The following is a 20,678-nucleotide window of genomic DNA, read 5'->3' as shown; positions in this document are numbered from 1 at the left end:
CTGTCTGTGCAGTTATGCTCTTTCCAACACTTTTTTCTTTTTCTAATGTTGAAAAACTTAGAATAATTTAGTTGGAAGGGGCCTTCAGAGATCATCAAGTCCAACTGCCTGAGCTCTTCAGGGCTAACAGAGTTAACTGAGAGCATTACCCCTGTGCCTCCTGAATGCTGACAGGCTTGGGGTGTGAAACAGCTCTCCAGTGTTTGTGCATCCTCATCCTCGTGCTGAAGAAGTTTTTCCTAATATCCTGTCTGAACATCACCTGGTGCTATTCCTGTGTGTCTTGTCACCTGTCATCATTGAGAAGAGGTTGGAACTTCCCCTCCACTTACACAGTGGCACCAACTTCAATAGATAAACTCTTATTTAGTGCTTAGGGCAGAATTTGTTCTCTGGTCTCAGTGCAGTCTTGGACAAGGGAACTTGGGAACTTGGACTTGAGAAGGGTGAGAGGCTGCTGGTTGTTGATACCAGTAACACGCCACACCATGTCTGGTGTCAGTTCGGAGTGCAGTGTGTAATGAAGGCCCGTGGAAGCTCTCTTAGGTGGGTTCCGGTTTTAGATGCAGAGCAGGCAGAGATCCACCCGGAGCTGTGTGTCATGTATAAATTCTAGAGAGGGACGTGATTCCATGCTTTCCTACTGGGTTATTTGAACTTCATCACAAGATGCACGACTCCTTCTCTGCAGACATTTGGATAATAATTTCAGAGCAAAGTACATAAAATTAAGAATGTAGAAACCAAGAAATCAATTTTAGGTGTATGTGTGCTCGTATTGAATTCATTCCTAAATACGACTGCATAAAACGGATGTGACAGAAGTGACTTTTCCAGAAATACAATAAGGAGCCTGCAGAGAAAATAAGTGCAATTGATTCACATAGCACCGTCCTGTTTGCTGGAAGCTGCTGGGAAGTGGGGCTGAGACCTCTTAGGATAGGCTCCTTAGGATTAGAGTCCCTACTTCAAGCTATGCAAAGCTTTATCAGATATGCAAAAACTTATCAGATTGATCTGAGTGCTTTGGAAAATCCGCTGTGTGAGGTCAGTGATCTGTTTGTAGTACAGCTACTAAGTGCACTGAGAGTGGCTGGATGCGTGGCTGCTTTCTGGGTTTGGACGGGGGTTATTTCCTTCCCCCTATGTTCTGTTCAAGTTTAAAGCTAAACACTGCGTGCAGCCTGGGATTTGATGTTAGACTGGCAAAGGATCTAAACTCAGGAACGTTTTCCTGAAAGTGTCAACCTTTCCTGAGTGTTTGGTTTGCAGGAAGAAAGATACTGTGTGTGTTTTTCTCAATGGGGTTAATATTAATCTACAATTTCCTGAAATGATGTTAATGCTCAGAAATGTTTTGGTTGTTCATCTCTCTTCTCCTACTTGGAGAACAGCTCCTCTAATTCACTTCAACGTTGCCTGGCAAGGGTGGATTCCAGTTAAATCTGCCGATTTGGGGTTATGCGGCTCTCCTGCCGTTGCTTAAAAGCAGCAGGAAAGGCAGAAGACCAAAGCAGGAGCACAGAAAGCACCTTCTATTTTTAGGACAAGATTGGCTTATCTTCATTTATCCCAGCCGGGCAGATAGTATTTCCAGCGCCCTCGCATGAGTGAAGGCTGTGTAAGGACTGAGTTAAAATTAACCACCCGGCCATCAGCCGCCATGGGGTCTGCACAGGAACCAAAAGAGCTGGATTCTCAGGCAGAAGTGGTTGCAGACACAGTTCTTGAGGTCGGAGAGAGACTTTTTCAGGTCAGCCGTAGGGCACTTTCATTACACAGCCGTTACTTTGAAGCGATGTTTTTTGGGGGCACGAGGGAGAGCTCTGAGCACCACATAGTGATCAGAGGGATTGATGCAGCGCCTTTCCAGGCACTTCTTGAGTTCACTCGCACAGCCCAAGTGCTCATAGGTCAAGAAAATGTGACCAGCTTGCTGGAGACAGCTGATTTTTTTCAGTTTGATAGGGTGAAACTGTTGTGTGAGAAATTTCTGGAGAGAGAGCTGCACGTTTCCAACTGCCTGGGCCTGATGGCCTACGCACAGCGTTTTGCCTTTATAGAGCTGCATGCATCTGCCATGAACGTGGCTCTCACCCACTGGGGGGACGTAATGTCTCAGGAGGAATTTAAGGCACTACCCAAAGAAACGTTGATGCAGTTCCTCAAAAGCGATGACCTCTTTGTTCCTCGAGAAGATGTGGTGTTCGACAGCATCATGATGTGGATAACGGACGACCCAGAAACAAGGGAGAAAGACTTTCTGGATTTGGTGGCTGAAGTCAGGGTCGGTTTTCTGAGTTTGTCCTTCCTTGACATCTTGGTGAAGCGCAGCAAACGCCCTGGGCAGGCAGATTCCTTCTCCAGGCTGATCAGGAGGTTGGACAGCTGTCCTCCACCCAGCTGGCGAGACGTGACGCTGCGTCCTTCCACCAGTCGGAGCTACGACACCCTGTACGTCCTGGGAGGAAAGCGTGACAAGGAACAGCAAGAATTATTTCTATTTCAACCTAAAACTGGGACCTGGCAGGCTTGCTCTCCCTTGCAGCGCAGAAACCTCACCCAGTATGCAGTGGCAGCAGTAGGTAACTCATAGAGCTGGAACTCAAGTGGTGCTAGCAGCTGGGACTGAGCGAGTGCAACGCACTGAGGCTTAGGGGCCCAAATGCAGCAAATTCAGCAGCCTCTCCTATGAGACACAGCATACCATTTCTGAGTACACATGAAGTTTGTTTTCTATTATTATATTCTATAATTATAATAATATAATTTCTATAATAATAATAAAATAAACCTCACGTGTACTCAGAAATGGTCAGAAATGGTTCAAAGAATGGTTTTGTTCTGTATAATGCTGGGAGAATGCTAGGCAAGGCTGAATGCTTTTCACGTTGCAAAGCAGTGAAGGTATCAGACTCTTCACGTCAGCTTTATCTGAAGTGAAACGAATGCCTTTAAGCAGCACATCTTTTTGGCTTTGGGCCTTCTTCTCATGGTTGTTTTGCCAGATGGTGATTTATAGTTGCTTTTAAGAAAAATGTACATGTGGTCATCCTTGGAGACTTCGAAGGCAGCTCAAAACCATGGGCCCGCTTACCTGGTGTTGCGAGTCCCATGTCAATTAGAACCCTGCAGGAGTGATCCCCAGAGGCTGTTTCCAACCACTGCTTCTATGCTTCTCCGCCAGGGAGACTCGGAAGGAGTGCCTGCATCCCGCTGGCTCACGTATCAAAAATTGCCAGCTAATAAAAGAGCAGTAATTTCCTCAGCTGATCTTGCAGCCTGTTGGTACAGCGTAGAAAGAAAAGAACAACTTTCAGCCCTTGTGTAACTGATACTTTTCCTTGCTGTCTTTCCAGGAAGCTTCCTTTTCGTGACAGGAGGATATTTCCGAGATGAGTTTGTGTGGTACAGTGTGGATTGGGTGCTGATCTACAACTGTCTGAGCAACAGCTGGCTGGAAGGCCCAGCCATGAAGAAGTCTCGCAACAGCCATTGTGCTGTAGGAGTAGGGCTCTACCTGTATGTGCTCGGAGGGAACACGGATGAAGGGATCATTGCAGAAGTGGAGCGCATGGCGTTGGTGGACTCCGAGTGGGAAAGCATGAGTCCTATGGTTCAGCCTGTGGAGCGGGGAGATGCGGTCAGTGTGGGAAGCAGGATCTACGTGGTCTGTGGCCTGGATGAAAACGGACATGTCTATGATGGGGTGCAAAGGTTGAACACAGAGACAGACAGCTGGGATGTCATCTCATTTTCTCCACTTCCAAGGTAAGAAATAATCCTGTTGGACCTGAGAAGAAGAGAAAGGCTCTGCTGCAGGGGTTAACCTTGGTGAAGGGGCAAACTCCCACCCAGCTGTTTTCTCATTTTCCTTCCTGAGCAGGGATGGGGAAGATGGAGGACATTATGGTCAGTCCATAACAATTCCTCTTTGCTCCTCCTTCTTTCTCACACTTTTTTACTTGCTCCAGTATAGGTGCTTCCCATGGGCTGCAGTCTTACAGGATAACCCAGCTCTAATGTAGGCTTCTCCATGGGCTGTAGATCCTCTTAGGAGAACCAGCTGCACCTCTGGAGTGTTCCTCTCCACTGGCTGTAGGGGACTAACCTGGAGTGTGTTCTCCTCATTCTGATTATGGTGTTCATGGAGCTGATTTGCTCTTTTTTTTGCCCATCTCAGCCTTAGTGGTATTTTTGCATTGAACACACAAAGATAGAATCATAGAATCACCAAGGTTGGAAAAGACCTAAAAGCTCATCCAGTCCAACCGTTCACCTGTTCCCAATAGCTCCCACTAAACCATGTCCCTCAACACAACATCCAGCCTTTCCTTGAACACCCCCAGGCTCGGTGACTCCACCACCTCCCTGGGCATCCATTCCAGTGCCTGACCACCCTTTCTGAAAAGTAATACTTCCTGATGTCCAGCCTGAATCTCCCCTGCCGTAGCTTGAAGCCATTCCCTCTGCTCCTATCACTGATGACACGAGAGAAGAGGCCGACCCCCAGCTCACTACAACCTCCCTTCAGGAAGTTATAGAGAGCAATGAGGTCTCCCCTGAGCTCCTCTTCTCCAGGCTGAACATTCCCAGCTCCTTCAGCCTCTCCTCATATGGCCTGTGTTCCAGACCCCTCACCAGCTTTGTTGCCCTCCTCTGAACGCGTTTCAGGGCCTCAATACCTTTCTTGCAGTGAGGGGCCCAAAACTGGACACAGTACTCGAGGTGCGGCCTCACCAGTGCTGAATATAGGGGAACAATCACCTCTCTGCTCCTGCTTGCAGCACTGTTTCTGATGCAAGCCAGGATGCCATTGGCCTTCTTGGCCACCTGGGCACACTGCTGGCTCCTGTTCAGCCCAGCATCCACCCATGCCCCTAGGTCCGTTTCCTCTACGCAGTCCTCCAGCCACACCGCCCCAAGCCTGCAGCGTCGCCTGGGGTTGTTGTGGCCGAAGTGCAGGACCCGGCATTTGGCCTTGTTGAAACTCATCCCATTGGCTTCAGCCCAGCTCTCCAGCCTGTCCAGATCCCTCTGTAGGGCCTCGCTACCCCCAGGCAGATCCACACTTCCAGCCAATTTGGTGTCATCTGCGAATTTACTGAGGGTGCACTCGATGCCCTCATCGAGGTCATCAATAAAGATATTGAAGAGGACAGGCCCCAGCACCGACCCCTGGGGAACAACACTCACAACCGGTCGCCAGCTGGATTTGACTCCATTCACCACCACTCTCTGTACCCGGCCCTCCAGCCAGCTCTTCACCCAGCCAAGAGTGCAGCCATCCAAGCCTCGGGCTGCCAGCTTCTGCAGGAGAATGCTGTGGGAGACAGTGCCAAAGGCTTTGCTGAAGTCTAGGTAGACCACATCAACAGCCTTTCCCTCATCCACCAGTTGGGTCACTAGTTTTACTGTGGAGTTTTAATAGGTGCTGCATTTTTTATCTTGTTGGAGTTGGTTGATACCAAGCAGCATCTAACACTCACCAGCCACTTGCTCACTCCTTGCCAGTGGAATGTGAGAGAACAGGAGGAGCGAAAGCAGGAATGCTTGTGGGTTGAGATAAAGGCAGTAGAATAATTGAAAGAAAGAGGAAGAAAAAAGAAAATAAGTGATGCAAAGGCAATCACTTCTCATCTCCCACAAGTTGACCGATGCCTGGTGACTCTCCAAGTGATGACTGCCTCCTTGTTTACCTTCTTTGATTGGGTTTCCAGTTACTCTGACTCCCAGTTATACTTAAAGCAGTGTGAAACAAAGTCTCCTGTCAATTTCCCAAAAGTTTGGAGCTAAGCAGAGTTTAGGCTGACATCCAACTCCAAATGGTAGAGTCTCAGTGAGAGAGGATTTACTGCAGCCCATTCCTCAGTTTCAGGGCTGATGTGCTTTTCTTCAGAGGGAGCATATTGCCAGGTAGACATTCCCTGACTCCTTCTTCTAGCTATTGAATTTACATTTCTGTGTACTCTGTTAAGTGTCTATCTATGATGACTTTTTTTTTTAATAGAGAAAACTAAAGACAGTTCATTAATGAACAAAATTTCGTTAAATTATACATGAATCACAGCTCAATGTTTGGAGAAGCACGAATAAAGAAGTCCTTTTCCATGTTCTGAGTTGTTACAAGGGGGAAATTCTCTACAACTTTCATGAGATTGACTTTGAGAGGTGGCTTTATCTGTAGCCATTCCGGATGAACTTTGTTGTAACTGGCAGGAAATAGTTCCATATCCACACTGTTATCTCAGGTCTCCAAGACACCTTGTCAGCAGGCTGGGCTCCTTGTGGATACTGGCACTGCTGAAGAACTGGAGCCCAGCAGGACTCGCATACTCTGCTTTACCATTATGAGATCAGAACCTCTTGCTGCTGCCTGTAGTTTCTGTTCCAAATAAAGTAGTCTGCTCCTAGGTGACTTAAATAGATTGTCTTTCCCTTGAAATGAATTCAAATGGATCAAGGGAGCTGTGCCCCAGACTGGAAAAGCATAAATGTGCTCACATGGACACGTGCACTCAGTCACAGGGCTGCTCTGGAAAAATGAAGATTAAAATAATGACAGTCTAGATAGGACTGAAAATACTCTAGGCTTCTAATATATCAGTTCCCAGTTATTCAGTTATCTGGGATATACAACAAAATAAAGAATGAAGAAACTGAGATTTTTGAACCTCCTGAGATTTAATTACTGAGAAATGGTTCCTTCTGCACCTGGAAGGAATCATGCTGTGCATCAGTGCGGGCTGGCGCTGAGCTGTCCCTGTAGGACCCACTGCAAAAAATGGGGGCTTACAGTGAACGCCAGCTTTGGTGCAATCCAACCATTGCTCTCATCACAGATGGGCAAAGTACATCCAGAGTTGCATTTGGAGTAGTATTGCAAGATGTTACAGTGAGTGATTGTTGCCCTTTGCACTAATGGTACGGGGTCTAGTTTGGGATTTCCAATTCAAGAGAAATACAAAGAAACTGGAGAGGAGACTGTAGTGGGTTGTGAGATGGTCAGGATGTGGAGTACAAGTCCTGAGAGAACCCACCAAAGGAGCTGGGCTGATTTTTGTGGGTGAAGAGGCCATAGCTACAGCAAGGACAGTTACACAGATGGTGACCGTGGTCTTGTTCATAAGCTAAAATGGCATAGGAAGGGGCAATGGCTATAGCTATGGTTTTGGAAGTTGGGCTGGATATTATGTTGGTGTTTCCAAGGAGGGTGTGCGTCCCTGGCACAGACCTTGGGGTGTGAGGGACCCATGGCACTGGGTGGTTTCAAACCGTGGCTGCACAAAGCCACAGCTGTTCTGACTAGCACTGGTGCCAAGAGGTTGCACTGCAGAAATGCAGAGGTCCACTTCTGTGCTGCTCAGTTCAAATGGGGGTTTTGATATAAGGAGTTAAGTGGCAATGAATATTTCAGGGGACAGATCTTTCTGTTGATTCTCATCAAGGATTTCTCCTCTCTCAGGTACGATCTCTGCATCACATCACTGAATGGTGCTCTGTACACCATAGGAGGGGAAGCTTTTCGATTTGATGTGGAAACAGATGAGTGGACCCACGTGGACGAAGAATGCTTGACCCAGAAATTCTTCATGGGATGCTGCACTGTGAATGGACAAATTTATCTGCTTGGGCAAAGAAAGGGTAACAGTGCCCTCCCCATTGTCGTCCTCTTTGATCCCTATGTTGATATGTGCCAGGTCATAGACAACAAGCTCCCGTGCCCCCTTCCTATTCATGGTTGTGTCTCTGTGCGAAGGTTTGATATGTAGGTCAAGTGATGTCAGACCTGGGATAACCACGAAGGAAAATTCATGTGCCTTAGAGCCAATGGGAACTGGGTTGTATCAAATTTGGTTTGTGAAATGCCTTAAATTTTGAAAAGAGATCTCTTTCCTTCCTGGCTGTGTCTCTTTTTTTTCTACCTGGTGATTGATAGTTAAGAAAAACTGAAAGCTTTGCAATTGCACGTGAGTTGGAAATAGCAGTCAGTCTTAAAGGCACATAAACTCCTCAAGCTACACAAAGGGCTGCTCTGTGCTCCAACTCCTCTGCTTCCCTGTGTACAGCTGGGAGAGACAGGAAAGTCATTGCATCAGATATAAAATTAAAAATTGTAGATGTAAAGCAATAAATGCGTGTCAAGCGAATCTTCAGCAGTACCTCTGGGCTCATATTACTGCAGGACAAATTTAAAAGCAAAGCAAAAACACAAAAGCAAAGCAAAAATACAACTGCAGCCAAGCCATAAGACGTATCATCAGAAAGTATCATTTTAGCTTCAAATAATCTTCCCATGTTCTGTCAAATGGTTAAAATTACCTTTATTCGAGCCTAGAGAGCCCCACAGAAAGAGGGAGGCTACTCTGGGTTTGTGTGTTTGGGAATGTGATGATAACCACTCACCAATGGGGCACTCAGAATCCCACTTCCCTCTCCTTAGTCCCCTTTGGGTTCATTGCTCTGCAGCCCCAGCATAAAAATGCCCTTTCCATCCCAGTGGCTGAATTGGGGTGCAGGCAGCAGGGACAAGCAAGTACCTTTCATTAAAGGCTCCTTTCTTCAGTGTGGCGCAGCAATGTTGAAATGCTCTTTCATTTTCCCTAACATGTAAAATATGTCAGATGCCATGTAAGCCTATTCAAAGCCTAGATAGAAAACAGCCTTAAAGACAGCATTTGTAAGTTTCTGATTATTCTCTGTAGACTAAATATGAATAGATTTATCTGCCCTCTGAAGCATCCAAGCCTTCGTGTTATTGGTGATGTCAGATCTGTGGCAGGTCTCTGACCAGACTTTCTGATTGATATATGAACTGAGATTGCTGAGTCTCAAAAAAACAATGCATCAGTAGAAATCAAGGTAAACCACTCTTTGGTTCAGGTGCAATTCATTCCTATATAGACTTCAAGTCTTACGTTCTTTCACAAATTCGCTACAATGTGAATGGTTATCCAAAATGGAGAAAACCTGTATAATATTCCAGCAGAATTAAATACACTCCTATGGAATGTTCCCATTCAGACTAACTTATAATCTCTGGCAGAAAAGCATGCATTTAGAAGAGTTCCAGTTGCTTTCCACTCAGGAGCATTATCCCAAGGTACATATTCAGTTAAGCAAAACCTTTTAGACATGATCTGTTTCACACCATTCCCACAGCATACGCAGCAACCAGCAGCTGGCTGGGCCTTGGCTATGGGAACAGTCCATCCTTGCCCCAAAGCCCGGCCAATTCAGACTACAAAACTGAAAACTTATTTGGGGGTTAAAGCAGGAGCTGTTCCCATGCAACTGTTCTCATCAGGTGGCAAGCAACAGCTGTTGGTGTCTTCCAAAATTACAAGTTGGTTAAATGTTCGACAGTTTCCAGTAAGTTTGGCTGACAGATCATTGTTCCCAGATAAGTGACCACAGAATAGTAGTAAAGCAATGCTCCCAACCGAAGAAGTGAAGAAAACATCTCCTAAAGTTACTTATTGCCTGGAAACGACATGATGAAATCTAAGAGGTCTGCTCCAAAAGTAATGCCTCCTGCTTTATGGTGTCAGCCCACGTCAGAAGCAGACGTCAGAGGGACGGCAGTAGGGGCTGAACCTTCCCACCAATATGCCATTACATTTTGCTGCTGTGTAACAGATGGCAGCAGAGGGGAGCTCTGACAGGATGGGTCTGACATGGGAGCACGGATGAAGCAAAGGGACGTCATTGAATTCCTCCATGCAAAACAAATGGCACCCACTGACATCCATTGATGCTTACTGAACAGTTATGGAGACCAGCCGGTGCAGTGTGGTGCATTTCAGCAGTGGGTCAGTGAGTCACCTCCGATGGTGCAGATCTGAGTGCAGCACGCAGCTCCCGTTCATCACTGATGAAAATGCACAGCTAATGGTGGAGACTGTGTTAAGAAATAGCATTTTGTAGCTGACAATTTGCTCTATCAAATAGCGTTACTGTGCTCTTTGTATCTGTTATAGTTTCCGTGGAAGTAAATAGGAAGCATTACTTTCGGAGCAGCCAATGTAGATGTCAGACGGTGCTTTGTGTTGTACCACTGTAGAGGGGTCTATGAGTCAGTCTGGCCTCTTCCCCTGGGTCCTATTCGGCCTCTGTACTTTTAAGACTCTCTGGCTCTCAGTGTTTGATAACGAACTCGCGCTACTCGTTCTTGGTCACATGCTCTGCTTCGCTCCCATCGCTTTCCTCAGTGTCACTTCTTGCATCTTTTTTTTTCTGTAGGAAAGAAAGATGATTTAAATGAGCTGCAGAACCTCTGCCGTGCTACATCAGATAGTCTTGCTTTCCTTCAGAGCACTGATGAAGTAACCTGAGAGGTGTAATAAAAGTAATAGGTGAGCGCAGGTCCTCAATACCAGTGTGGTAATTGTCCCTGTATTTGGAAGGCTGAAACAGTCAAGTGTTTCTGTAACATCTGAATGCACTTTTTGGTGCATTAATAAAGAAGTGTTATTAATATAATGACTACAGAAACTGCTGGATGCGATGAATGGCACAGAGTGGGCTGGCCCTTAAAGGAGCTGAGCCAAATACAAAGAGAGAGCTTAGACCTCACATAGGTAAGCTGAAGGTGGAACTTCTCTCTCATTGCTTTGTGAGTACATAGTCTAGTTTGGATTTTATATATTGATATATACACTCACAAATGCATGTACCTGTATTTAGGGTCATAGGGTAAGTCATATTGAAAAGGGACATCAGGTGATTGCGTAGTCCAACCTCTTCCTCAAAGTGTGCTCAGCTTTGATGTCAGATCAAGCTTCTCAGGAAGAAGGGCACTGCACTGCCTCACGGAATCACTCAGCACCACAGCATTGCAGGGGTTGGAAGGGACTTCAAGAGATCATTGGGTCCAACTCCCTGCTAAAGCAGTTCCCTACAATAGGTGACACAGGTAGGCATCCAGATGGGTCTTGAATATCTCCATAGGAGACTCCACCACCTCTATGGGCAGCCTGTTCCTGTGGTGCATCACCCTTACCATAAAGAAGTTATTTCACATGGGTAGTATGGAACTTCCTATGTTCAAGTTTTAGGCCATTACTCCTTGTCCTGTCACCGTGCACCACTGAGAAGAGCCTGGCCTCATCCTTTGCCTCCCACCTCCCTTCAGACATTTACAAACATTTATGAGATCTCCCCTCAGTTTTCTTTTCCCTAGGCTGCACAGAGCCATGTTACTCAGCCTTTCCTCATACAGGAGATGCTCCTGGTCCTTTATCATCTCTGTGCCCTCTGATGGACTCCTAGGAGATCCCTGTCTGTTTTGACTGGGGAGCCCAGAACTGGACACAGTATTCTGTGCCCTCCTCAGGGCAGAGCAGAGAGGACCACCTCCCTTGCCCTGTTGGCCATACTCAGTGCAGTACATCCCAGTAGGTCATACTCCACTCCCTGAGCAACTTCTGCTGCTGCTTTACTGCCCACACCATGAAGAAGTTTTTCTTCATATGTAGATTGAAATGGGCATTTCAGCTTTTGTCTATTGTTTCTTGTTCTCCCTAAGAAGTTCATCACTAAGAACCTGGCTCCTCCTCCTTAAAAGCTTCCCTCTAGATGCCGGAAGGCTTTTAGTAGCTTCTCCTAAAGCCTACCGAGCCCATTTCCCTCAGCTCCTCCTCACAGATCGTGTACCTCAGCCCCTCACTGTCTTGGTGGCAGTTTGCAGGATGTCTGTGTATTGTTGTTACTTTCCTGTATTGCACTGGATGACCCAAATCTGGACACAGCAGATGAGGCGTCACGCTATTTGCTGGCTATGCTCCTTGTCACGTAGCCCAGGACTGTCTTGGCTTTCTTTGCCGCCAGAGCCCACACTTGGTTTGTGTCCATCTCCAAAACACAGAGGTCTTTTTCTGCCCCAGAGCCCTATTGTGTTCTGGCAGAGGATTCTTCCTCACCAGGTGGAGGATTTCTGATTTTTCTTTGTTGACCTCCTTGGGGTTCCCAACAGCCAAATACTCCACCTTCCTTGAGCCGCCGCAGGTAGCAGCAGTGCCCTTGAACACACTGACTCCACCTCATTTTGCCATCATATGCAAACTAGATGAGAGTGTGCTGTGTTTCATCCTTCAGAGAAACTATTTTTTCTCTTCATCTAATTTAAAGAGGGTGCAGCTCAGCGTAAGCTGAAAGCATAACACCAGCAAACAAAATACCCAAGAAGGGAACTGCTTCCCTCATCTTCACCATCAAAGGTGCCCATACAACCCTCAGCACATGACTTCAGTTCTGAAGCTCTTGGGCTGTTTGGCTGGGCAGTCCCTTTTCTCCCACCCTTTCTTTTCAGGTGTGCAGAACCATGCTGGATCTCGTGGTCATGGAAGAGAAAAAGATTTTTCTTACCGCGCCATACAGGATGACACCAAAGGTCATCCGGAGGATTAGAAAGGACCAGAAAATGTGCAACAACTGCAGGATTATCAGGAAGGCGTTTATCAGGCAGCTTAGGAAGAACATCTCAAATTTTGTCACATAGTAATAGTATGTGCTGTGGGAGAGAGAGAGAAACAAATGAAGAGACAAGACTCCAGCAGGCTTACAAGGGTCAAGAATCTTTCTGGACAGATGTTTGTCTCCTGGGTCCCCTGGGCAGAGTTGAGCTGTGCTAAGACTGGGAAATCATGCTTCACTTTGGTGTCTTCTTACTCTGCCCAAGGAAGGGACTCTACCAGCTCTAGCAAGCACAGCCCAGGTCCCAAAAGACATGCAGTGATTCTTAAAATTGCCAACCATCCCACAGTGTTCAGACACGCTGCTGGTTGGAAACCTGCAATGCCCTCCAGGAGCAGCAGGCAGTGCTTCTCCCTGTGTTGGAGCTGGAGCTGAGTGTCTGGCATCCCAGCATGGGACACAGCCACAGCCTGGGGACGAAGGGCAGTTTGCGACTCAAGGTTAATTTATAGCTAACAACTCTCAGCTTTCCTCCTCAGTTCTAGCTGGATTCATCTTTGAGCTTACCTGGAATGTTCTGTTCGTTAAAACATAACTCACATTAGTGGGAAAATGACAAGGCGGGAGCTGATGAACACCACAGCGAAAACTATAAAGACAGCTTCACAGACCTGCTTCCATTTCATGTAATGGAGAACCTTGGCCAGCTGTAGAGAGACAAAGAGCCATATATCCCATGTGCCACCGTGCTCCTTCTCCCGTCCCTCTCCTGCAGGTCTGCAGGGATTTCCATGAGCTGATGGGTTATCAGATTAGTTGGTTGATGTCCCAGTTTGCACTCACTCACTTTCCCACAGGAGAACTAAATCTGATGCTTCCTGGTCCTCCCACCGCACAGATCACGTGTAGCAATGCACTACTGACAGATGTGAGCATGGAACTGCATTTCTGAGCAAGGGGAACTCACCTCTAGAAGGTAATCAGAGGCGTCATGGACCAGCATGATCATCACCCCAAGCCGTATCAGGTTGGCACAGTAGGATACAAAGATCAGAGTGATGGTGGCAATGTGGTGGATGATCTGTTCCTTGAAGTCCTGTAAGGAGAAGACAGAGTGTCTTGACCTGGCAGTGGCTGTTTGTGGATGGTGCTGCCTTGTTGGATGTGGAAAACACCTCCACAAAGCATCACCCCTTAATGCTCCTTACTTTCCTCCTATGCTGTACATGGGCTCACCCTTCCATGTACTGAAGAGCTGTGTGTGATAACAGTAGCTGCCTTTGGCCCGGGGCACGACATGCCCAGTAACCACAGTGGAGGCAGTGCCTGGACTCCCCAGCACTGCCCATGGAGAGGAACCAATGGAGGCGGATGGAGATGCTGCAGGTGGGGAACATGCCTTCCCGTGTGGAAACAGAGAACCCTGCAGCAAGGACAAGCCTATATGTGCAAAGGTAGTCATAGAATTGAGTTGGGAGGGATCAATGAAGTCATCTAGCCTAAACCTCTTGTAGTAAACAGGGCCACCTACAGCTCGGTCAGAGTGCTCAGAGCCCTGTCCCGCATGGGGTAAAAAAGCAGGAACCCTCAGTGCTCTGTGGAGGTCATGAGATGCCCAGCTCCAGCTCTGGCCCATATGGCAGCTTCCTGCTACTTCTGGGAGGCACTGCAGCTTTGCAGCCAGCAGCCTGTCTGCAAACACTGTGGGATGGTTGGCAATTTTAAGTCACTGCAAGTCACTGACCTGCTTGCTAGAGCTGGGTAGAGTCCATTTCTGGGGCAGAGCAAGAAAATGTAATTGTCAAATTAATTGCAAACTGTGCAGCCTACACTGCAGACCAAAGCACGCGGGGAGAGGGCAAAGGTGGCTGTTGGGTCTGTGGGTCTCAGAAGGCCAGCACGTCCCACTGCTCAGGATACACCAAGCAAGCAATACGTGCATCAACAGGACCCCGGTCTGTCCCATCAGAAGGATGGAGCCTTCTGGTTCTGGGAGCCAGAAGGGAAGGGCCACAGCACTGTGCCCACCCAGTGGTTGCCACTTGGCTGGGCACACAGTCTTTGTGTCAGCCACAGCACTCCCCTGGCCTTGTGGGCAGAAAGGCAAAGCTGCTGTAGAGTGAGGCTCAGGGGAGGGAGGAGGGCTGCAGAACTGAGTGTGCCCTCACTCAGATGCTGCCTCCAGGGCTGCGGATTTTCTGGGCATTCCCAGGAGGCTGAGTGGTGCCAATGCAGTGGTTTGTAGTTGTGCTGCTGCCACTTACCTTCCTCTTCACATCAAAGGGCAGGGTGATGACCAGTGAGCAGTAGAAGGAGAGCTCCAGCAGGTAGAACCAGCCCAGCGTGGGTAGGAGAGGCTGTGACACAAGCAAAAGGCAGCATGACAACCCTTGCTTAGCTCTGGGGGACAGGAAAGGACAAGGCTCTTCCCAGGTAAGCGCATTCATTCAGACTGCATTTGGGGCAGGGCTGTCATATCTACATTTCCCCATCCCCTGTGGCTGAACTGTTTGCTGCAGTGCTGGCTGAGGGCAGGACAAGTCCCTGATCATCACAGAGGAACTGAGAGGAGCCAGGTTCACCCACTGAAATTTCAGTCCCCATTCCTCTTTAAGAATTCAAGGGTTGTCCTGACTGCCTGGTCCCTTTTGTGGCCCCACACGTGGAGCTGCTTCCTGCCAGGCTTGTATTACAGAGAAACTCATAGAGAAGAAGTGGCTGCTCAGGGCAGAGGCAGGACAGCCTCCTGCTGCTCCTCCATACGCACCGCCTGCAGAGAGCTGGTCAAGAAGACAGCCAGGTTTTCACTGTGGTTCATGGTGCGAGGGTGAGAGGCAGCGTGCGTGGTTAGACACAAGAGGTGGACCTAAGGGGAAACTTGGTCCTCATGACCAACAAACAACAGGACAGGTTGCCTGGGGACACTGTGCTGTTTCCATCCCTTAAGGTCTTCAAAACCAGACTGGAGAAAGACCTGCTCTGACTGACCTGCTCCTGCTCACAGCTGACAAGAAACTTCCTTCCAACCCGAGTTATCCCACAGACTTGCAGCTCACCTGTTGTGGATATCTCAGCCAGCACACGGTGTGATCCCAAACCCATGGCTTCTGCACAAAGAGAAGGCAGCAGTAAGAGTCCATATCCCTAAGAGTGTACATCAAAAACATGAAAAAGCACTTCAGTAAGCAGATGGTGTCTGAGTGCTTGTGGTAGAGCCAATCTGCCCTGACCTTTGCAAAAGTGAATGGCAGTTGTCAATGGTGAATGTTTCACCAAAAGTGATGATACCCAGCGGGCAGTGGGTGCAGCCAGGATGAAGAAAAGTGTGGTGACACCACAGCCACATAGCCAGGCCCATATCTGGAGAAGGGGGCTGTTCTGCTGGATGTGGTTTGGGAATGGTTCTGTGCCATGTCCCTGAATTTGTCCTTCTTTGACTCTGAAACTGTGGTCCAAACGCATAGTCATGGCCACACATCATCTATGGGTTCCTTGGAGCAGCCCGGAAGCATCAAACTTATTTTCCATGAATGAGGAACACCTGGAAGGTGTCACCACACAGTGTTTCCCAGCTGACATACTCACATCGTATATGAGAGCCACCCCAGAGAAGAATGATGTGAAATAGAATGTGAATCTCCAGCTAAAACAGAAAGAAACAAAGGGAATTATAACTCCCTCTGGAGCTTGGATGCCTCCCCAGGCTTTGCCATCACATCCAGCACCCGACTGGAAAGCAGCAAAATGGGTGTAGTTAGGCACAAGGGCTGGAGAGCAGAAGCAGCTGGAGAAGGAATAGGTGTGGGCAGATGGATGTGGGATCCCACCCTCCCGGGTGCTCTCCCACCAGCCGAGAAGCCCACAGGGGTTCTGTTTGGACACAGATTTGCAGCAGCTCAGCTCTGTTTGCATGTGCAGCAATATGCTGGTAAGGCAGTGGGGTACCCACAGCTCACCTGGGCTCTATTGTGCCCAAATCCCAGACGTATGCTGCCAGCACTAAGTGGGAATCAGCATCACTCCCGAGGTGCCTCTACCTGCCTCCTTTTGTGATGTGGGAACAGGATTCAAGCACTGAGAAACGTTGTTTTCAGAGAACGAGGAACAGAGGATCTTGTGCCTGATTGGAGCCTCTTTGTACATACAGTTTAAAGCCTCAAACTGAGATCCCACTTTTCATCTGGACACTCCTCTGTCCTTTCTGATTCCATATATTATTGCAATATGCCTTAGGATAATAAAGGGTGAGAGGAAATGGTCCGAAGTTACACCAGGGAAGATTCAGATTGGATGTTGGGAAAAATTCCTTCTCCAAAATAGTGGTCAGGCGCTGGAATGGGCTGCCCAAGGAGTGGGGGGTCACCATCCCTGGAGGTGTTCAAGGGTCACAGAATCACACAGAATTGTAGGGGTTGGAAGGGACCCCAAGACCAGGGACCAGAGATCATCGAGTCCAACCCCCCTGCCAAAGCAGGTTCCCTACACCAGGTCGCACAGGTCGGCATCCAGGCAGGTCTTGAACATCTCCAGAGAAGGAGACTCCACCACCTCCCTGGGCAGCCTGTTCCAGTGCTCCTCACCTCACTGTACAGAAGTTCCTTCGCACATTGGTGCGGAACTTCCTATGCTGCAGTTTCTGGCCATTTCCCCTTGTCCTGTCTCCACTCACCACTTAAAAGAGTCCGGCCTCACCATTCTGCCCCCCACACCTTAGATATTTATAGACCTGGATCAGGTCCCCTCTCAGTTTTCTTTTCTCAAGGCTGAACAGACCCAGTTCACTCAGCCTTTCCTCATAGCAGAGATGCTCCAGGCCCCTCACCATCTTTGTGGCGCTCCGCTGGACTCTTTCCAAGAGATCCCTGTCTTTTTTGTACTGGGGAGCCCAGAACTGGACCTGGGTCGTGTAGATGCTGTACTGAAGGACATAGTGCAGTGAGAAATATTGCTGGTAGGTGGACAGCTGGACTGGATGATCTTGGAGGTCTTTTCCAACCTTGGTGATTCTATGATTGCAGAATCACAGAATTGCAGGGGTGGAAAAGACCTCAAGAGATCATCGAGTCCAACCCCCTGCTAAAGCAGTTCCCTAAACAGCTTGCACAGGTCAGCCTCCAATTGGTCTTGATTATCTCCATAGAAGGAGACTTCACAACTTCATATAAGAGTGGAAAGTACAACGTGTGCTGCCATGCAGCTCTCTGTTGGAGGCTCCCATCCCCACGCTGGCCCACCTACCTCGCCTCACAGAACCTCTTCGTAAGCCTGGGACGGTCCTGGGCCCGCCGCTGCCGGAACCAGCTCTGCACTGTTCTGACTGGCAGGCCGCTTTGCTTGGCCACTGAAATCAGGTCCTCCTGCAGAACAGATGGGGAAAGCAGCGCCTCGCCTCCCTGACTCTTTCTGTCTCCATGTGGGGGCAGGGGCTGCTTCTGCCCCTCGGGGTCGGTGCTTCCCCAGAGACCGCCTCTCTTTGGGAAAGAACTGCATCTGCTGTGCTTGCACTGCTGACCTCCCGCATCACTTTGGCCATCCTAAAACTCCATGCAGAAATATGTAAACCCAGGTTTGGAGCTTAGCACCGGCTCTCTCTGTCCAACTTTTCCAGCAGTGGGACTCATTGCCTGCTCTGAAAGCCTAACTACAATTTTTTCACCTCTGAAATGTATTTGACAGATGATTATCAGCTGTGGGTTACAAAGGAAGAGAAAATTAGCTTTGTCTGTGATGTGAAAGAAACATACTAGCTCACTCAGTAACATCAGGGGGAACATCCAATTGCTTGAGCAACAAACAGTCAAAATTAATTTGACAAAGCTTCATACAAATTTAAGTCAATCATTATTTTATAGATTCAGGAGTGCTTCACTGTGAGCAATGATCCGAAGGACTCTGCTAAAGATAAGAAGCCTTATCCACAGGATCTGCCCACCATGGGGGATGGCTGCTTTGCTGGGAAAGCAGACTGCTCCCAGCTATCTGCTCGATCTGACACACACCAGACGGGTGGTGCTGGGGCTGTGGCTGCTGAATGCATTGGTGGTGAAATATCTGCTTCTTCCCCAGAATGGTGGTTGGCAATGGGGGAAGGAGGTGTTGGTTGCCTGGGCTCTCAGCACAGGGGCACTCACCTCCTTTGGGGTCCTGCCCAGCAGCCTGTAGAAGCCTTCCAGCGTGGCACTGGGCTGAGCTTTGGGCCTCTGCTTGTCTCTCACTCCCAGCCTCCTGCCCAGGGGCAGAGCTATGGTTCTACAAGAGGAAAGAGAATTCAGAGCGGAGAGGATGTGATGCCCTCTGCCATCAAAGTGGCGACAACAATAAGGAATATTTGTATCGAGGCCACTTTCTTCTGATATTTTTATCAGCCATCTTGATGAGGAAGTTGAGTGCACCCTCAGGAGGTGTGTGGGTGACATCAAGTCAGGTGGGAGTGTTGATCTGCCCGAGGGCAGGGTGGCTCTGCAGAGGGATCTGGATAGGCTGGATTGAAGGGCCATCAGAGAAGGCTCACGTTCCAGCTGAGGGCAGGTTTGCTGAGCACAGCCTTCGCACTCCACAGGTACTGAGGCCCTGCTCTGCCTGGCTGGATGGCTGCATGTCTGCCCAACAATCTGCCCCACTCTCACTGATAATTCCATGATTTCCCCTCAGTGTCAGTCCCTCATTTTGGAACAGGTGCCCAAAGCCCAGTCTGAATCCATATCCTAAACTCAGCCACACGGATCTGCATCGTTCCCACCCAAAAGCCCGGAGATGGCTGTCAGCTCACAGGCTCTGCTTGGAAGGACCATTTCCCTCCGTCAAGGTGGAATGCCCATCGCTGAGGCACTGCAGTACCTCAACCCTGCATGAACTGGGGAGCTCTGGTGCCAGAAGGACAGGGGAGGGCAGAGCTGTGGAGGAGGAAGGAGTGGTTTGAACAGGACGGTCCCACAGCAGGCTGTGGGAGCCACAGCTGTCCTCTCCCTCTTCCTCTGTGCTGAGAGTGGGGACTTGCATAGCGTCCTTGGGAGTATCCTCTAAGACCAGGCTGACCCCTGGCTCTGCAGTGGCTTCCAGCCCTGCTGTACCCAGCAAATGCCTTGTTCTGTGTTGCACGCTCCCAGCTGGTCTCTCTGCAGAGCCCGGTCCCCTCTCTCCAGAGGTACTCTCCACACATGGCTGAGGTGCAGCTGAGTGATGGACTTGTCATTGCTGCCACACAAATGCTTAATGCCACAAAATGCAGAGAGATTCAGTATTTCTGGGAGCAAACCCCTGCCAGCTTTATCGTGGTTAGGAGATGGGTAAAGGTAAGTCCAGAGCAACCCTGCACAGACACTGTTGACAACAAGCACAGAAGAAGCTGGATTTGTGGCACCCACCTTTCAAATCCGCATCGGACAACGATCAGGAGCAGAGCACCGGGGATGCAGAGCCAAAGGTCCTGAGGCTTTGGGTAGTGTGTGTCCGCAGACTCCTTCATGTCTTCCCAGGTGGCTCCGGGTGGCAGCCAGTGCTGGTGGTGCCAGAGCTCCTCCAACAGTCCCATCCTGGTCAAGGTGGTGGACAAAGACAGCAGAGGCTCTGGGACTCAGCAGGGAGATGTAAAACTCGCTCTTGAATCAGGACTGCCGGCGCTCTGGGACACCCAGCCCAGCAGCTCGTTGCTCACACTCCGCGCCACACACTCGATCCCACGAGTATGACTTCCAACACCACTTGTCCTGACCTGCCTGTGAGCTTGGAGGTGGGGTGAGATGTTTTGGTACAAGAAAATAATTCTGTGGGTGTTAAGGAGGTGGATATCTTCAGTTGTACTCCATCACACGGATTACAAGTCCCTTCCTGGTGACAGTGTCAGAAGGGACATCTCTTGCTCCCATTTTCTACCAGCCTTTCTCTTCCCAAGCTGCAAAGCCATTGCTTGTTAGACCACCACCCATTCATTGGGCATCTCTAACAAGTCATAGCTGTGAAAAATCTATTGGTTTCTCACAGAACCTCAGGTGTTTTTTCGGACCTCTGCCTAGGAGTCTTTCTGAACACCTTTGCAAAGCACTACCAGCAGGTTCTCTCCTCTGCATAAACTTGTTGACTCTTTGGGAGAACTCTGGCAGAGAAAGACACGATTTCCTCACACACAACACATGGGAGCTCTTTCCCACAACGTAATTTTCACACACGTTTCCAGTAACTCATGGTACGTTGTGCCAATCTGCTCAGGCCAGATGTCAGCAGCTCCTCACATTTCCACCTGGGACTTCCTTCAGTTTCTGACACCA

General features: G+C 48.8%; 2 protein-coding genes across 2 annotated transcripts; one reads left to right on the top strand and one right to left on the bottom strand.

The window, feature by feature from the left end:
• Positions 1-1,663: 1,663 nt before the first annotated feature.
• LOC306955428 (kelch-like protein 23) lies at positions 1,664-7,772 on the top strand (the record flags this gene model as incomplete). Its single annotated transcript, XM_079546724.1, has 3 exons — positions 1,664-2,585; positions 3,360-3,771; positions 7,466-7,772. The coding sequence occupies 3 exons, from the start codon at positions 1,664-1,666 to the stop codon at positions 7,770-7,772; spliced, it is 1,641 nt and encodes a 546-aa protein (XP_079402850.1).
• Positions 7,773-10,161: 2,389 nt separating this feature from the next.
• On the bottom strand, positions 10,162-19,945 carry LOC306955615 (ceramide synthase 4-like; the record flags this gene model as incomplete). The annotated part of the gene is made up of 10 exons (XM_079546936.1): positions 10,162-10,236; positions 12,367-12,511; positions 13,015-13,121; positions 13,382-13,510; positions 14,679-14,771; positions 15,471-15,521; positions 16,000-16,057; positions 17,653-17,771; positions 18,546-18,663; positions 19,779-19,945. The coding sequence occupies 10 exons, from the start codon at positions 19,943-19,945 to the stop codon at positions 10,162-10,164; spliced, it is 1,062 nt and encodes a 353-aa protein (XP_079403062.1).
• Between the last annotated feature and the right edge of the window lie 733 nt (positions 19,946-20,678).

The sequence above is a fragment of the Tetrao urogallus genome (assembly GCF_951394365.1).
Source record: "Tetrao urogallus genome assembly, chromosome: 25".
NCBI lineage: Eukaryota > Metazoa > Chordata > Aves > Galliformes > Phasianidae > Tetrao > Tetrao urogallus.
Note: the sequence above shows the minus strand (reverse complement) of the source record. Positions and strands in the feature narration are given on the sequence as shown.